Below are 17,054 nucleotides of genomic sequence, written 5' to 3'. Positions count from 1 at the left end.
CCTGGACCTGGCGGGCAGTGGGGCCCTGCCGTATGGACCGTGGCCCCTGGACCTGGCGGGCAGTGGGGCCCTGCTGTATGGACCGTGGCCCCTGGACCTGGCGGGCAGCGGGGCCCTGCCGTATGGACCGTGGGCCCTGGACCTCGCGGGCAGCAGCCCTGCCGTATGGACCGTGGCCCCTGGACCTGGCGGGCAGTGGGGCCCTGCCGTATGGACCGTGGCCCCTGGACCTGGCGGGCAGTGGGGCCCTGCCGTATGGACCGTGGCCCCTGGACCTCGCGGGCCGCAGCCCTGCCGTATGGACCGTGGCCCCTGGACCTGGCGGGCAGCAGCCCTGCCGTATGGACCGTGGCCCCTGGACCTCGCGGGCCGCAGCCCTGCCGTATGGACCGTGGCCCCTGGACCTGGCGGGCAGTGGGGCCCTGCCGTATGGACCGTGGCCCCTGGACCTGGCGGGCAGTGGGGCCCTGCCGTATGGACCGTGGCCCCTGGACCTGGCGGGCAGTGGGGCCCTGCCGTATGGACCGTGGCCCCTGGACCTGGCGGGCAGCAGCCCTGCCGTATGGACCGTGGCCCCTGGACCTGGCGGGCAGCGGGGCCCTGCCGTATGGACCGTGGCCCCTGGACCTGGCGGGCAGTGGGGCCCTGCCGTATGGACCGTGGCCCCTGGACCTCGCGGGCAGTGGGGCCCTGCCGTATGGACCGTGGCCCCTGGACCTCGCGGGCAGTGGGGCCCTGCCGTATGGACCGTGGCCCCTGGACCTGGCGGGCAGTGGGGCCCTGCCGTATGGACCGTGGCCCCTGGACCTGGCGGGCAGTGGGGCCCTGCCGTATGGACCGTGGCCCCTGGACCTGGCGGGCAGTGGGGCCCTGCCGTATGGACCGTGGCCCCTGGACCTCGCGGGCAGTGGGGCCCTGCCGTATGGACCGTGGGCCCTGGACCTGGCGGGCAGTGGGGCCCTGCCGTATGGACCGTGGCCCCTGGACCTCGCGGGCAGTGGGGCCCTGCCGTATGGACCGTGGCCCCTGGACCTCGCGGGCAGCGGGGCCCTGCCGTATGGACCGTGGCCCCTGGACCTGGCGGGCAGCAGCCCTGCCGTATGGACCGTGGCCCCTGGACCTGGCGGGCAGTGGGGCCCTGCCGTATGGACCGTGGCCCCTGGACCTGGCGGGCAGCAGCCCTGCCGTATGGACCGTGGCCCCTGGACCTCGCGGGCAGTGGGGCCCTGCCGTATGGACCGTGGCCCCTGGACCTCGCGGGCAGTGGGGCCCTGCCGTATGGACCGTGGCCCCTGGACCTGGCGGGCAGTGGGGCCCTGCTGTATGGACCGTGGCCCCTGGACCTCGCGGGCAGTGGGGCCCTGCTGTATGGACCGTGGCCCCTGGACCTGGCGGGCAGCAGCCCTGCCGTATGGACCGTGGCCCCTGGACCTGGCGGGCAGCAGCCCTGCCGTATGGACCGTGGCCCCTGGACCTCGCGGGCAGTGGGGCCCTGCCGTATGGACCGTGGGCCCTGGACCTGGCGGGCAGTGGGGCCCTGCCGTATGGACCGTGGCCCCTGGACCTGGCGGGCAGCGGGGCCCTGCCGTATGGACCGTGGCCCCTGGACCTCGCGGGCAGTGGGGCCCTGCCGTATGGACCGTGGCCCCTGGACCTCGCGGGCAGCAGCCCTGCCGTATGGACCGTGGGCCCTGGACCTGGCGGGCAGCAGCCCTGCCGTATGGACCGTGGCCCCTGGACCTGGCGGGCAGTGGGGCCCTGCCGTATGGACCGTGGCCCCTGGACCTCGCGGGCAGTGGGGCCCTGCTGTATGGACCGTGGCCCCTGGACCTCGCGGGCAGTGGGGCCCTGCCGTATGGACCGTGGCCCCTGGACCTGGCGGGCAGTGGGGCCCTGCCGTATGGACCGTGGCCCCTGGACCTCGCGGGCAGTGGGGCCCTGCCGTATGGACCGTGGGCCCTGGACCTGGCGGGCAGTGGGGCCCTGCCGTATGGACCGTGGCCCCTGGACCTCGCGGGCAGTGGGGCCCTGCCGTATGGACCGTGGCCCCTGGACCTCGCGGGCAGCGGGGCCCTGCCGTATGGACCGTGGCCCCTGGACCTGGCGGGCAGCAGCCCTGCCGTATGGACCGTGGCCCCTGGACCTGGCGGGCAGTGGGGCCCTGCCGTATGGACCGTGGCCCCTGGACCTGGCGGGCAGCAGCCCTGCCGTATGGACCGTGGCCCCTGGACCTCGCGGGCAGCGGGGCCCTGCCGTATGGACCGTGGCCCCTGGACCTCGCGGGCAGTGGGGCCCTGCTGTATGGACCGTGGCCCCTGGACCTCGCGGGCAGCAGCCCTGCCGTATGGACCGTGGCCCCTGGACCTGGCGGGCAGCAGCCCTGCCGTATGGACCGTGGCCCCTGGACCTGGCGGGCAGTGGGGCCCTGCCGTATGGACCGTGGCCCCTGGACCTGGCGGGCAGTGGGGCCCTGCCGTATGGACCGTGGCCCCTGGACCTCGCGGGCAGTGGGGCCCTGCCGTATGGACCGTGGCCCCTGGACCTCGCGGGCAGTGGGGCCCTGCTGTATGGACCGTGGCCCCTGGACCTGGCGGGCAGCAGCCCTGCCGTATGGACCGTGGCCCCTGGACCTCGCGGGCAGCAGCCCTGCCGTATGGACCGTGGCCCCTGGACCTCGCGGGCAGTGGGGCCCTGCCGTATGGACCGTGGCCCCTGGACCTCGCGGGCAGCAGCCCTGCCGTATGGACCGTGGCCCCTGGACCTCGCGGGCAGTGGGGCCCTGCCGTATGGACCGTGGCCCCTGGACCTCGCGGGCAGTGGGGCCCTGCTGTATGGACCGTGGCCCCTGGACCTCGCGGGCAGCAGCCCTGCCGTATGGACCGTGGCCCCTGGACCTGGCGGGCAGCAGCCCTGCCGTATGGACCGTGGCCCCTGGACCTGGCGGGCAGCAGCCCTGCCGTATGGACCGTGGCCCCTGGACCTCGCGGGCAGTGGGGCCCTGCTGTATGGACCGTGGCCCCTGGACCTCGCGGGCAGCAGCCCTGCCGTATGGACCGTGGCCCCTGGACCTGGCGGGCAGCAGCCCTGCCGTATGGACCGTGGCCCCTGGACCTGGCGGGCAGTGGGGCCCTGCCGTATGGACCGTGGCCCCTGGACCTCGCGGGCAGTGGGGCCCTGCCGTATGGACCGTGGCCCCTGGACCTCGCGGGCAGTGGGGCCCTGCTGTATGGACCGTGGCCCCTGGACCTGGCGGGCAGCAGCCCTGCCGTATGGACCGTGGCCCCTGGACCTCGCGGGCAGCAGCCCTGCCGTATGGACCGTGGCCCCTGGACCTCGCGGGCAGTGGGGCCCTGCCGTATGGACCGTGGCCCCTGGACCTCGCGGGCAGCAGCCCTGCCGTATGGACCGTGGCCCCTGGACCTCGCGGGCAGTGGGGCCCTGCCGTATGGACCGTGGCCCCTGGACCTGGCGGGCAGTGGGGCCCTGCTGTATGGACCGTGGCCCCTGGACCTCGCGGGCAGCAGCCCTGCCGTATGGACCGTGGCCCCTGGACCTCGCGGGCAGTGGGGCCCTGCCGTATGGACCGTGGCCCCTGGACCTGGCGGGCAGCAGCCCTGCCGTATGGACCGTGGCCCCTGGACCTGGCGGGCAGTGGGGCCCTGCCGTATGGACCGTGGCCCCTGGACCTCGCGGGCAGTGGGGCCCTGCTGTATGGACCGTGGCCCCTGGACCTCGCGGGCAGCAGCCCTGCCGTATGGACCGTGGCCCCTGGACCTGGCGGGCAGCAGCCCTGCCGTATGGACCGTGGCCCCTGGACCTGGCGGGCAGCAGCCCTGCCGTATGGACCGTGGCCCCTGGACCTCGCGGGCAGCAGCCCTGCCGTATGGACCGTGGCCCCTGGACCTCACGGGCAGCAGCCCTGCCGTATGGACCGTGGCCCCTGGACCTCGCGGGCAGGGGGCCCCAGGGATGGGGTCCTGGTGCTGCTGTGTCTCTGCTCAGCCAGCCGTGGGGACAGGACACCTGGGTCCCATGCGCAGTCCTGCCCCACTCGACCCTCGCCCGGTGCGGGCCCCACCCCGTAAATAGTCCTTGTTACGTACACAGTGCCTGACGCCTGTCCCTCGCCGCCCCCCCAGTCCTGCCCGCGCCCCTCGCTCCAGCCCTGCCCCCCAGGGCCTGTCACCTGGACCCACAGCCCCTGCCCCGCCGGCGCCCCTCGCTCCCTGCCCCCCAGGGCCTGTCACCTGGACCCACAGCCCCTGCCCCGCCGGCGCCCCTCGCTCCAACCCCCAGCCCTGCCCCCCAGGGCCTGTCACCTGGACCCACAGCCCCTGCCCCGCCGGCGCCCCTCGCTCCCTGCCCCCCAGGGCCTGTCACCTGGACCCACAGCCCCTGCCCCGTCGGCGCCCCTCGCTCCCTGCCCCCCAGGGCCTGTCACCTGGACCCACAGCCCCTGCCCCACCGGCGCCCCTCGCTCCAACCCCCAGCCCTGCCCCCCAGGGCCTGTCACCTGGACCCACAGCCCCTGCCCCACCCGCCGGCGCCCCTCACTCCAGCCCCCAGCCCTGCCCCTCGCTACCTGCCCCCCAGGGCCTGTCACCTGGACCCACAGCCCCTGCCCCGCCCTGCCAGTGCCCCTCGCTACCTGCCCCCCAGGGCCTGTCACCTGGACCCACAGCCCCTGCCCCTCACTACCTGCCCCCCAGGGCCTGTCACCTGGACCCACAGCCCCTGCCCCCCCGCCGGCGCCCCCACTCCCGGTCAGTGACCAGGGGCCGCCCCGCCGAGCTCAGGAAAGGCCCCAGCTGCACAACCCAGGCGTTTATTGGGTGAGGGGACCCCCGGTTCCGCGGGGGGGGGGGTTAATCGCGCCAGGTCACCTCCACCTCGTCCGTCCGGAACCTGGGGGAGAAGCGAGAGTCAGGGGCTGGGGGCTGCCGCCCCCCGACCCCCCCGGAGCCCCCGGCTGCTACCTCTGGGTGATCCAGGAATCCTCCAGCCGCGTCACCTGCCCGGTGCGGAGCATCTCCCAGCCGGCCTGCGCGATCATGGCGCCGTTGTCAATGCAGAACCTGGCGGGGGGCAGCGCGGCCTAGTGCTCAGAGCCCCGGGCATCCCAGCGCGCCGGCCCGGGCCCCAACCCTCCCACCAGGGCCCCCCTCGGCCCCTGCGCCCCGGGGGGGGGTCAGTACCTCTCATCTGTAGCGAACAGCTGGGCCCCCCGCTCCGCGCACATGATCCCCATCATCTCCTGCAGCCGCAAGTTACCTGGGGAGGGGCAGAGTCAGAGCGGGGCCTGGTGGGGGGGGGCAGAGTGGGGTGGGGCCTGGTGGAGGGGGGCAGAGTGGGGTGGGGCCTGGCAGGGAGGGGGGGTCAGAGCGGGGTGGGGGTCTGGCGGGGGAGGGGCAGAGCAGGGCGGGGCCTAGTGGGGGGCGGGGCAGAACGGGGCGTGGCAGGGGAGGGGCAGAGTCAGAGCAGGGCGGGGCCTGGTGGAGGGGGGCAGAGTGGGGTGGGGCCTGGAAGGGGGGGGTCAGAGCAGAGTGGGGCCTGGCGGGGGGGGGGGGGTCAGAGCAGGGCGGGGCCTAGTGGGGGGTGGGGCAGAACGGGGCGTGGCGGGGGAGGGGCAGAGCAGGGCAAGGCCTGGTGGGGGGCGGGGCCTGGCGGGGGGAGGGGCAGCCCCACACTGAGACCCTGGGCTCGGACCACAAGTGAGACGAGCCGTGACGGCCTCAGCAAAGCCCCGGACTGGACTGAGGTGGGGGGAGCGGGGGAGCCCCACACAGGGACCCCCGGCCCGGTACGTACAGCCGACGCCGCCCACGACGAGGGCCTCCCGCGAGCCGCAGTGCGCCATGGCCCGCTCCGTGATCTCCACCAGCATCGCGAACAGCGTCTCCTGGGGGGCAGCGCAGCTGGGACCGCCCCGCTCCCCCTGGCCCCCCCGGCCCCCCCGCGGCTCCTCCCTCCCTCCCCCGGCCCCCCACGGCTCCTCCCTGCCCCCCCGGCCCCTCCCTGCCCCCCGCGGCTCCTCCGTCCCTCCCCCGGCCCCTCCCCTGCCCCCCACGACCCCTCCCTGCCCCCCGCGGCTCCTCCGTCCCTCCCCCGGCCCCTCCCTGCCCCCGACCCCTCCCTGCCCCCTGCGGCTCCTCCCTCCCTCCCCCGGCCCCCCCGGCCCCTCCCTGCCCCCCGCGGCTCCTCCGTCCCTCCCCCGGCCCCCCCGGCCCCTCCCTGCCCCCCGGCCCCTCCCTGCCCCTCCGTCCCTCCCCCGGCCCCCCGCAGCCCCTCCCCTGCCCCCCCGGCCCCTCCCTGCCCCCCGCGGCTCCTCCCTCCCTCCCCCGGCCCCCCACACCCTCCCCAGGGCTCTTCCCTTCCCCCCAACCCCTCCCAGGGCTCCCCCCTCCCACCCACAGCCGAGCTCTCCCTGCCCGCACCTGCAGAGAGAAGCAGAGATCCTCAGGGGTGCACTCGCCTGACGCCAGCATCTTGTGAGCCACCTCCTGGGGGGCAGAGCGGGGTCAGGGCCGGGAGGGCAGGGGGGCCAGTGGGGAGAGAGGGGCTGGGAGCCGCCTCCCGCGTCCTCACCTCTATGTGGGACAGGATCCCCGAGAAGGACACGTCCATCCCCTTCACCGTGTAGGGCAGCTCCACCAGCGTCCGCCCCCTGGGGGCAAGGAGACTGGTCACAGCCCCCACCTCCCCCCCACTGCCCCCGGGCTCCCAGCCCCCCCCACTCCTCCCCACTGCCCCCGGGCTCCCAGCCCCCCCCCCCCACTGCCCTCGGGCTTTCAGCCTCTCCCCCTCTAACCACTGCCCCTCACTCCCCCGGCTCCCAGCCCCCCCACTGCCCCCATTCTCCAGGCTCCTCCCAATTCCCCCCCAGTCTCCTGGTTCCCAGCCCCCCACCACTGCCCCCTGCTCCCAGCCCCCTCACTGCCCCCTGCTCCCAGCCCCCCCCACTGCCCCTCATTCCCCCGGCTCCCAGCCCCCCACCACTGCCCCCTGCTCCCCTCCCACTGCCCCCTGCTCCCAGCCCCCCCCCCACTGCCCCCCACTCCTCCCCACTCCCCTGGCTCCCAGCACCCCCACTGCACCCCACTCTCCCGGCTCCCAGCCCCCCACCACTGCCCCCCCGCTCCCAGCCCCCCCACTGCCCCCCCTGCCCCCTACTCCCTTCCCAGAGCGGGGCGAGAACCCTCCCCCACTGTATCCGGAGCCCAGCCCCCTCCGGCAGCCCGCAGCACTCACTTCTTCGCCATCTGCTCGATGTTGTAGCCGGGGCTGGGGTCGTTGGAGATCTGGGAGGAGGAGACGCCAAAGGGGTGACGCCCCCCAGTTCCCCAGTCACCCCCCCTGCGTTGCTCCTGCCCCAGGGGGAAGCCAGGCCGCGCAGGGGACGCGGGGGCGCACGGCACGGGGTCCCCCACCGATCCCAGCTGGGCCGGCTGCTTTCCTGAGAGCCCAGCCGGGGAACCGGGTCCCGCTGGCCCTCGCCCCAGGAGTTCCCTAGACGCGCACCCCATCCGGGGCCCCACGAAGTCGCGAGACCTCGTCAGCCTGCGCCTGGCCCTGGCAAAGCCCAGCATCTACGATACCAGGAGCAGGGCGCTGGGCGGGGGGCTCTGCGACTGGGGGGCTATTTCCGCTCCTCCCTGGTCTCACGGATCCGGGCAGCGTCACTGGCTCCATCGGCAGCTCTGAGGAGCGGTGGGCGCTGGCCGGGGCTCTCCGCTCGCTGTCCCCGTCCGGCTCCCTGGTTCTAACCTTTAGCCTGCACTCCCTGGTCCTTTCGGCATTATCTGTCCCCCGGAATTAATTGGACACGGGTCCAGCGTCCCTCCCATAAGGCTGGGGAGGGGTTTGAAGGTGGGCGGGCTTCACCCACCCACCCGGGCTTCACCCGCCCACCCGGGCTTTGCCCACCCCCCCCGGGCTTCACTCGCCCGCCCCGGGCTTCACCCACCCACCCGGGCTTCACCCTCCCACCCGGGCTTTGCCCACCCCCCCCGGGCTTCACTCGCCCACCCGGGCTTCACTCGCCCACCCGGGCTTCACCCACCCACCCGGGCTTCACTCGCCCACCCGGGCTTTGCCCACCCCCCCGGGCTTCACTCGCCCACCCGGGCTTCACCCGCCCACCCAGGCTTCACTCACCCACCCGGGCTTCACCCACCCACCCGGGCTTCACTCGCCCACCCGGGCTTTGCCCACCCCCCCGGGCTTCACTCACCCACCCGGGCTTCACCCGCCCGCCCACCCGGGCTTCACCCACCCCCCTCCCGTGGTTTTCCAAATAGGCCCAGGAGGTCCCAGTGTGTGCGAGGGAACAACTGCCCCTCGCCCGCCGGCGCCGCTACACGCCGGGGCGCCGGCTCCAGGGGGCGCTGCATGTTGCCGGGGGAGCAGGCGGAGGGAAGGGGGACGATTTCCCGCAGGGCTGGCAAAGAGCAAGGAAACCAAAGAGCAACCGACCTGCCTGGGAACCGGGGAAACGCCGGGCGACTCGTTAAACGGGAACAGGCCCCGGAGTTCGGGTTCCCAAAGGTCACCCCCAGACCGGGACAGACCCCAGCCCCCTGGCGCCCCGCCCCCGCCCCCAGAGCTGGGACAGCCCCCAGCCCCCTGGCGCCTCGCCCCCAGAGCAGGACAGACCCAGCCCCCTGGCGCCCCGCCCCCGCCCCCAGAGCTGGGACAGCCCCCAGCCCCCTGGCGCCTCGCCCCCAGAGCAGGACAGCCCCCAGCCGTCCTGGCGCCCCGCCCCCGCCCCCAGAGCTGGGACAGCCCCCAGCCCCCTGGCGCACCATCCCCAGACCGGGACAGCCCCCAGCCGTCCTGGCGCCTGGCCCCTGACCTTCAGCACGCGGGCGAAGCGGTCCAGGCAGTTGCCTACGGCGATGTCGATGGTCTCCCCAAAGATGCGGTACCGGTGCTTGGAGTACGCGATGACCTGGGGGACAGGAGCAGATGTGGGGTGGGGATCTGCAGCAGCGCTGGGAGCTGCCGGGATGGGCAGGGGGCAGGGGAGCTGGGCAGGGGGCCAGGTGGGGGCAGGGGCCAGGCAGGGGATGGGAGCCAGGCAGGGGGCGGACACCAGGCAGAGGGCAGGGGACCAGGCAGAAGGGGGACGCCAGGCAGGGGGCGGGCAGGGGACGGGAGCTGGGCAGGGGGGGACGCCGGGCAGGGGAGCTGGGCAGGGGACCAGGCAGAAGGGGGACGCCACGCAGGGAGCGGGCAGGGGCCGGGCAGGGGGCGGGCAGGGGACGGGAGCCGGGCAGGGGGGGACGCCGGGCAGGGGCCGGGCAGGGGGCAGGCAGGGGGCAGGCCCTACCTGGGTGTTGCCCCCGCTGACGTAGAGCACGGTGGGGTTGTGGGCGCCCGTGACCAGCCGGGCAGGGGGCGGATGCCTGGCAGGGGCCGGGCAGGGGGCAGGCAGGGGGCAGGCAGGGGGGACGCCGGGCAGGGGGCAGGCAGGGGGCAGGCCCTACCTGGGTGTTGCCCCCGCTGACGTAGAGCACGGTGGGGTTGTGGGCGCCCGTGACCAGCCGGGCAGGGGGCGGATGCCTGGCAGGGGCCGGGCAGGGGGCAGGCAGGGGGCAGGCCCTACCTGGGTGTTGCCCCCGCTGACGTAGAGCACGGTGGGGTTGTGGGCGCCCGTGACCAGCCGGGCAGGGGGCGGATGCCTGGCAGGGGCCGGGCAGGGGGCAGGCAGGGGGCAGGCCCTACCTGGGTGTTGCCCCCGCTGACGTAGAGCACGGTGGGGTTGTGGGCGCCCGTGACCAGCCGGGCAGGGGGCGGATGCCTGGCAGGGGCCGGGCAGGGGGCAGGCAGGGGCCAGGCCCTACCTGGGTGTTGCCCCCGCTGACGTAGAGCACGGTGGGGTTGTGGGCGCCCGTGACCAGCCGGCCCATCTCGATGTGGCCCACGCAGTGGTTGACGCCCACCAGGGGCTTGTTCCACAGCTGGGCCAGCGTCCGGGCCACCACGGCCACCGTCACCAGCGGGGCGCCCATGCCGGGGCCTGCGGGCAGAGCACCGTGTCAGCATGGGGCCCTTGGGGGGCCAGACCCCTCCCCCGCTCTCCCTAGGCCCCCCCACACCGCACTCACCCTTGGTGTAGGCCACGCAGTCCACATCGTGGGGCTGCAGCCCGGCCTCCTGCAGCGCCTGGCGGAGCACGGCCAGCACACAGCCCCGGTGGTGCCGCGCCGTCTGGCCGGGCAGGAAGCCTGCCCGAGAGAGACAGGGCTCAGCCCGGGCACGGGGGGGGGGGGACATGCCCCCCCAAAAGACAGCAAGGGACAGGGCACGGGGCCTGCCTGGGGGGTGTGATCTGCAGAGGTGACATTTTGGATTTTGGGGCGGGGGGCTGAGCTGTGCATGCCGTGAGGGCGGGGGGCAGGCAGACTGAGGAGAGAGGCTTTCGGCACCTAGGGGGGCACCAACCCCCCCACCCCGCTCCATTCCCAGACACAGAAGCCGGAGGCCCCGCCCTGCCCAACCCCCATGCATGGACCGGGTCTGAACCCTGAGCCCTGCAGCAGGGAGTTCCACAGGTTGGGTTTGACACTGACAATTGTCCTGCCCAGCGCAGGGTGGGAGGGGGACGGGTGGGGGTGGGGCGAGAGGAGGGCTGGGAAGAGGGAGGGGAGGAGGGCGGGGCCGGAGGGGGAGGGGCCGGGAGGAGGGGAATGGGGCGGGGCCGCAGGGGGCGGGGCCGGGAGGAGGGGAGGGCGGGGCTGGAGGGGGCGGGGCCGGGAGGAGGAGGGGCGGGGGCGGGGAATGGGGCGGGGCCGGGAGGAGGGGAGGAGGGGCGGGGCCGGGAGGAGGAGGGGAGGGGCGGGGCCGGGAGGAGGAGGGGAGGGGCGGGGCTGGAGGAGGAGGGGCCGGGAGGAGGAGGGGCGGGGGCGGGGAATGGGGCGGGGCGGGAGGAGGGGAGGAGGGCGGGGCCGGGAGGAGGAGGGGGAGGGCGGGGCTGGAGGGGGCAGGGCCGGGAGGAGGAGGGGCGGGGGCGGGGAATGGGGCGGGGCCGCAGGGGGCGGGGCCGGGAGGAGGGGAGGGCGGGGCTGGAGGGGGCGGGGCCGAGAGGAGGAGGGGCGGGGGCGGGGAATGGGGCGGGAGGAGGGGGAGGAGGGCGGGGCCGGGAGGAGGAGGGGAGGGGCGGGGCTGGAGGGGGCAGGGCCGGGAGGAGGAGGGGCGGGGGCGGGGAATGGGGCGGGGCCGGGAGGAGGGCGGGGCGGGGAGGAGGAGGGGAATGGGGCGGGGCCGGAGGGGGCGGGGCCGGGAGGAGGAGGGGCGGGGCCGCAGGGGAGGGGGGCGGGGCCTCTCACCCTGGCCCGGCGGCGGCACGAAGGTCCGGCGGGGGTTACTGAGCACGCGCCCGGCGCGCACCAGCCCCGCCCCCACCTTGTTGGCGCTGCCCTCGAGCCCCAGCACGGTCCCCTCGCGCATGGCTGCCGCCCGCGTCACCGCTCGGCCCCGCCCCTCCTACGTCACCACGCGGCGCCCGGCCCCGCCCCTCCTGCGTCACCGCACGTCCCGCGGCCCCGCCCATGCGCACCTCGCCGGATGGGAACGGCCCTGGAACGTCACAGCCCGCGCCCGACCCCGCCCCTCGCGTCACTGTCCAGCGCCCGGCCCCGCCCCTCCCGGCACACGTGACCAGCTCGCACGTGTCGCGGCCAGAGCCTGCTGCGCTTTGTCCAGATCAGGTGCGGCGCGCGGGCAGGGCGGGTTCTGATTGGCCGGGGAGCGGGCCGGTTCTGATTGGCCAGGGGGTGGGGGTGTGGAGACGGGGGTGTTGTGATTTCCCTGAGGGGGGGGAGCAGGGGGTTCTGATTGGCCGGGAAGTGGGCGGGCTGTGATTGGCCAGGGAGCAGGCGGGTTCTGATTGGCCTGGGAGCGGGCAGGTTGTGATTGGCTGGGAAGTGGGGCGGGTTGTGATTGGCCAGGGAGCAGGCGGGTTCTGATTGGCCTGGGAGCGGGCGGGTTGTGATTGGCCAGGGAGCGGGCAGGTTGTGATTGGCCGGGAAGTGGGCGGGTTGTGATTGGCCGGGAAGTGGGGCGGGTTGTGATTGGCCAGGGAGCGGGCAGGTTGTGATTGGCTGGGAAGTGGGCGGGCTGTGATTGGCCAGGGAGCAGGCGGGTTGTGATTGGCCGGGAAGTGGGGCGGGTTGTGATTGGCCAGGGAGCAGGCGGGTTGTGATTGGCCGGGAAGTGGGGCGGGTTGTGATTGGCCAGGGAGCGGGCAGGTTGTGATTGGCCGGGAAGTGGGCGGGTTGTGATTGGCCAGGGAGCAGGCGGGTTGTGATTGGCCGGGAAGTGGGGCGGGTTGTGATTGGCCAGGGAGCGGGCAGGTTGTGATTGGCCGGGAGGGCCAGCGGGTTCTGATTGGCCATTGAGCGGGAGGGTTGTGGGTGGGTGTTGATTAGCTGCGCAGCGGCTCCGTTCTGATTGCTGGGCAGCGGGTAGGTTCTAACTGGCCGGGCAGCGGGTGGATTCTGATTGGCCGGGCAGTAGAACAGTTGGAAGAGGAGAAGGACTGTGATTGTTTGCAGCATGGGGAGGCTGGAACAGGAGGAGGGCTGCAATTGGCTGGTGAGCGGGGGGGCGGGGCTGGGACAGCAGGAGGGCTGCGATTGGCTGGTGAGCGGGGGGGCGGGGCTGGGACAGCAGGAGGGCTGCGATTGGCTGGTGAGCGGGGGGGCGGGGCTGGGACAGCAGGAGGGCTGCGATTGGCTGGTGAGCGGGGGGGGGAGTCTGGGACAGTAGGAGGGCTGCGATTGGCTAGTGGGGGGGCTGGGGCAGCAGGAGGGCTGCGATTGGCTAGTGGGGGGGCAGCAGGAGGGCTGCGATTGGCTGGTGAGCGGGGGGCTGGGGCAGCAGGAGGGCTGCGATTGGCTGGTGAGCGGGGGCTGGGGCAGCAGGAGGGCTGCGATTGGCTGGTGAGCGGGGGGCTGGGGCAGCAGGAGCGCTGTGATTGGCTGGTGAGCGGGGCTGGGAGCCTGGGTACCTGCCGGACTGATCGCCCTGCTCCTGCCCCAGGCTGCTCCGGATCCTGCGGCTCGCGACTCGGCACCAGCGGCTCCTCTGCTCCGGGCCCGGCTGGCGGCGGGAGATGCCCAAGCGGGGGAAGAAGGCAGAGGATGGGGACAGCGCGGATGAGCCCGAGGCCACAGGTACCTGCAGCCCCGCCCCCTGGGGCACAGCCCCACCGAGCACCCCCCATGCACCCCCCCGCACAGCCCCCCGGCTCACTGCCCCGGCACGGTGACCCCCCCCCGTTCCCACCCTGATCCCCCCGGCTCACTGCCCCGGCACGGTGACCCCCCCCCCGTTCCCACCCTGATCCCCCCGGCTCACTGCCCCGGCACGGTGACCACCCCCCCCCCCATTCCCACCCTGATCCCCCCGGCTCACTGCCCCGGCACGGTGACCCCCCCCCCCCGTTCCCACCCTGATCCCCCCGGCTCACTGCCCCGGCACGGTGACCCCCCCCCGTTCCCACCCTGATCCCCCCGGCTCACTGCCCCGGCACGGTGACCCCCCCCGTTCCCACCCTGATCCCCCCGGCTCACTGCCCCCCCCCCCCCCCCGTTCCCACCCTGATCCCCCCGGCTCACTGCCCCGGCACGGTGACCCCCCCCGTTCCCACCCTGATCCCCCCGGCTCACTGCCCCGGCACGGTGACCCCCCCCCGTTCCCACCCTGATCCCCCCGGCTCACTGCCCCGGCACGGTGACCCCCCCCGTTCCCACCCTGATCCCCCCGGCTCACTGCCCCCCCCCCCCCCGTTCCCACCCTGATCCCCCCGGCTCACTGCCCCGGCACGGTGACCCCCCCCCCCGTTCCCACCCTGATCCCCCCGGCTCACTGCCCCGGCACGGTGACCCCCCCCGTTCCCACCCTGATCCCCCTGGCTCACTCCCCCCCCCCCCGTTCCCACCCTGATCCCCCCGGCTCACTGCCCCAGCACGGTGACTCCCCCCGTTCTCACCCTGATCCCCCCGGCTCACTGCCCCGGCACGGTGACCCCCCCCGTTCCCACCCTGATCCCCCCGGCTCACTGCCCCCCCGTTCCCACCCTGATCCCCCCGGCTCACTCGCCCCGGCATGGTGACACTCCCCCCCCCCGTGTTCCCAGCCTGCTCCCCCTGGCAGGGCGACCCCCGACCCTGCCGCTCAGTGCCACGTCCCCACTTTCCTGCTCTGCCCCCCCCAGAGCCGGAAGCCAAGAAGCGCAAGGGGGGAGCCAAGGGCGCCAAGGAGAAGGCCGCGGGGGAGGGGCCCATCCTGTACCAGGACCCCCCCGACAAGCTCACCTCCCCCAGCGGGCAGAAGTTCTCCCTGAAGGTCACCTCCTGGAACGTGGACGGGCTCCGGGCCTGGGTCAAGAAGAAAGGGCTGGAGGTACGGGGCTGGGTCCTTTCCTCGGCTCTGCCACTGCTTTCTGGGTGGCCTCAGGCACGTCCCTTCATCTCTCTGTGCCTCAGTTCCCCCACACCCGTGCAGTGGGGATAAGGACCCTGCGCTGCCTGGGAAGCTCTGAGTTGGGGGCTGGGAGTTTGTCCCTGCCGGGTTTGGGGGGGGTGTCGCTTCCCGGGGAACGTCCCCGGGGGAATTTCCCAGCTGGAGTTTGGCTGCTCAGCTGCACAACTTGGGGTTTTCTCCTGCCAGTCCAGAGCATCTGGCACCTGCCAGCTCTGTCCCGTGGGGCACAGCAGGGCTGGGGGGCAGGATGTCTGGGGTCGCTGCCTCCTCTGAGGTGGCCAGGCCAAGGGGCCCAGGGGCTCCAGCAGAGTCAGAGAGCAGTGGGGCAGCTGTGCCGGCTCTAACCACTAGCCCCCACTCCCCTCCCAGAGCTGGGGGGGCCAGGCGCCTGGGCTCCCGCCCCGCTGACCCCGCTCTCTCCCGCAGTGGGTGCGTGAGGAGGACCCCGACGTGCTCTGCCTGCAGGAGACCAAGTGCGCCGAGAAGCTGCTGCCCCCCGAGATCCGGGAGATGCCCGAGTACCCCCACAAGTACTGGGCCTGCGCCGGTGCCAAGGAGGGCTACAGCGGGGTGGCCCTGCTGTGCAAGACGGAGCCGCTCAGCGTGGCCTACGGCATCGGTAGGGCCCTGCCCCGCCCCACCCCGGCCTCTGCCCCGCCCCGCCCCGGCCTCTGCCCCGCCCCACCCTGGCCTCTGCCCTGCCCCACCCTGGCCTCCGCCCCCTCTGCCTGGCAGCCCTCTGCCCCCTGCGCCCCTCTGGGCCTCTCACCCCTGAGCCCTCTGCCTGGCAGACCTCTGCCCCCTGCGCCCCACTGGGCCTCTGCCCCGCCCCACCCCTGGCCTCCGCCCCCTCTGCCTGACAGCCCTCTGCCCCCTGCGCCCCTCTGGGCCTCTCACCCCTGAGCCCTCTGCCTGGCAGACCTCTGCCCCCTGCGCCCCACTGGGCCTCTGCCCCGCCCCACCGTGGCCTCCGCCCCGCCTCACCCTGGCCTCCGCCCCCTCTGCCTGGCAGCCCTCTGCCCCCTGCGCCCCTCTGGGCCTCTCACCCCTGAGCCCTCTGCCTGGCAGACCTCTGCCCCCTGCATCCCACTGGGCCTCTGCCCCCTCTGCCTGGCAGACCTCTGACCCCTGAGCTCCTCTGGGCCTCTGCCCCCTGCGCCCCTCTGGACCTCTGCCCCGTGAGCCCTCCGGGCCCCCCGCCAGTTCTTCTGGCCCTTTGCCCCACAGCCCCGGGCCCCTGACCGGCCCGTCTCCCCGCAGGCGAGGAGGAGCACGACCAGGAGGGCCGGGTGATCACGGCCGAGTTCCCCTCGCACTTCCTGGTGACGGCCTACGTGCCCAACGCGGGCCGGGGGCTGGTGCGGCTGGAGTACCGCCAGCGCTGGGACGCCGCCTTCCGCGCCTACCTGCGGGGGCTGGACGCCCGCAAGCCGCTGGTGCTGTGCGGAGACCTCAACGTGGCCCACGCCGAGATCGACCTCAAGAACCCCAAGGGCAACAAGAAGTCGGCCGGCTTCACGCCCCAGGAGCGCCAGGGCTTCGGGGAGCTGCTGGCGGCCGGCTTCGCCGACACCTTCCGCCACCTGTACCCCGCCGCGGCCCACGCCTACACCTTCTGGACCTACATGATGAACGCCCGCGCCAAGAACGTGGGCTGGCGCCTCGACTACTTCCTGGTCTCCACCCGCCTGCTGGGGGCGCTGTGCGACAGCAAGATCCGCTCCCAGGCCACGGGCAGCGACCACTGCCCCGTCACCCTGCTCCTGGCCCTGTGAGCCCACGGGGGGCGGGGGGCAGCCTGAGCGGGTACTGGGGGGCGGGGGCACAGCCTGAGCGGGTACTGGGGGGCGGGGGCACAGCCTGAGCGGGGGGCGGGGGGCAGGGGGACAGCCTGAGCGGGTACTGGGGGGCGGGGCCATACAGCCTGATCAGGTACCGGGGGGCGGGGCCATACAGCCTGATCGGGTACCGGGGGGCGGGGCCACACAGCCTGAGCGGGTACCGGGGGGTGGGGGGCACACAGCCTGATCGGGTACCGGGGGGCGGGGCCATACAGCCTGAGCGGGTACCGGGGGGCGGGGCCACACAGCCTGAGCGGGTACCGGGGGGCGGGACCATACAGCCTGAGCGGGTACCGGGGGGCGGGGCCATACAGCCTGAGCGGGTACCGGGGGGCGGGGCCACACAGCCTGAGCGGGTACCGGGGGGCGGGGCCATACAGCCTGAGCGGGTACCGGGGGGCGGGGCCATACAGCCTGAGCGGGTACCGGGGGGCGGGGCCATACAGCCTGAGCGGGTACCGGGGGGCGGGGCCACACAGCCTGAGCGGGTACCGGGGGGCGGGGCCATACAGCCTGAGCGGGTACCGGGGGGCGGGGCCATACAGCCTGAGCGGGTACCGGGGGGCGGGGCCACACAGCCTCGCAGGGGTCAGGCAGCCGGGCAGGGCAGGGGGCCATACATCCCGATAGGGCCCTGGTGCTGAGGAGGCAAACAGCCTGATAATGGCCCCCATACCCTGCGGGGCCTTGGGAGCAGGGGGAAGGGCGGCCATACAGCCCGCTAGG

General features: G+C 74.4%; 2 protein-coding genes across 2 annotated transcripts; one reads left to right on the top strand and one right to left on the bottom strand.

The window, feature by feature from the left end:
* Window positions 1–4,809: 4,809 nt before the first annotated feature.
* OSGEP (O-sialoglycoprotein endopeptidase) lies at window positions 4,810–11,497 on the bottom strand. The gene is made up of 11 exons (XM_089774465.1): window positions 11,328–11,497; window positions 10,107–10,226; window positions 9,843–10,018; window positions 8,852–8,947; window positions 7,249–7,298; window positions 6,586–6,664; window positions 6,435–6,500; window positions 5,809–5,899; window positions 5,196–5,271; window positions 4,977–5,075; window positions 4,810–4,905 (listed from the first exon to the last, which is right to left on the bottom strand). The coding sequence occupies exons 1-11, from the start codon at window positions 11,446–11,448 to the stop codon at window positions 4,866–4,868; spliced, it is 1,014 nt and encodes a 337-aa protein (XP_089630591.1). The 5' UTR covers window positions 11,449–11,497; the 3' UTR covers window positions 4,810–4,865.
* A 54-nt stretch (window positions 11,498–11,551) lies between these two features.
* APEX1 (apurinic/apyrimidinic endodeoxyribonuclease 1) lies at window positions 11,552–16,320 on the top strand. Its single transcript, XM_075917330.2, has 5 exons — window positions 11,552–11,708; window positions 13,042–13,175; window positions 14,219–14,406; window positions 14,914–15,106; window positions 15,748–16,320. Exons 2-5 carry the CDS (start codon window positions 13,115–13,117, stop codon window positions 16,260–16,262), a joined length of 957 nt encoding a protein of 318 aa, XP_075773445.2. The 5' UTR covers window positions 11,552–11,708; window positions 13,042–13,114; the 3' UTR covers window positions 16,263–16,320.
* The last annotated feature ends 734 nt before the right edge of the window (window positions 16,321–17,054 follow it).

The sequence above is a fragment of the Pelodiscus sinensis genome, chromosome 30, assembly GCF_052426305.1.
Source record: "Pelodiscus sinensis isolate ZL-2025 chromosome 30, ASM5242630v1, whole genome shotgun sequence".
NCBI lineage: Eukaryota > Metazoa > Chordata > Testudines > Trionychidae > Pelodiscus > Pelodiscus sinensis.
The sequence above is the reverse complement of the archived record's forward strand: the minus strand, read 5'-3'. Positions and strand labels throughout refer to the sequence as shown.

Bases quoted from the DNA above. Each gene is read 5' to 3' on its own strand.
- OSGEP (XM_089774465.1), bottom strand. From the start codon at position 11,448: ATGCGCGAGGGGACCGTGCTGGGGCTCGAGGGCAGCGCCAACAAGGTG. The intron at 8,948-9,842 runs GTAGGGCCTGGC...CCTGTCCCCCAG, and splicing joins TCAGCGGGGGCAACACCCAG to GTCATCGCGTACTCCAAGCA. The intron at 6,665-7,248 runs GTGAGTGCTGCG...CCTTGCCCCCAG, and splicing joins ATCGAGCAGATGGCGAAGAA to GGGGCGGACGCTGGTGGAGC.
- APEX1 (XM_075917330.2), top strand. From the start codon at position 13,115: ATGCCCAAGCGGGGGAAGAAGGCAGAGGATGGGGACAGCGCGGATGAG. The intron at 14,407-14,913 runs GTACGGGGCTGG...TCTCTCCCGCAG, and splicing joins TCAAGAAGAAAGGGCTGGAG to TGGGTGCGTGAGGAGGACCC. The intron at 15,107-15,747 runs GTAGGGCCCTGC...GTCTCCCCGCAG, and splicing joins CAGCGTGGCCTACGGCATCG to GCGAGGAGGAGCACGACCAG.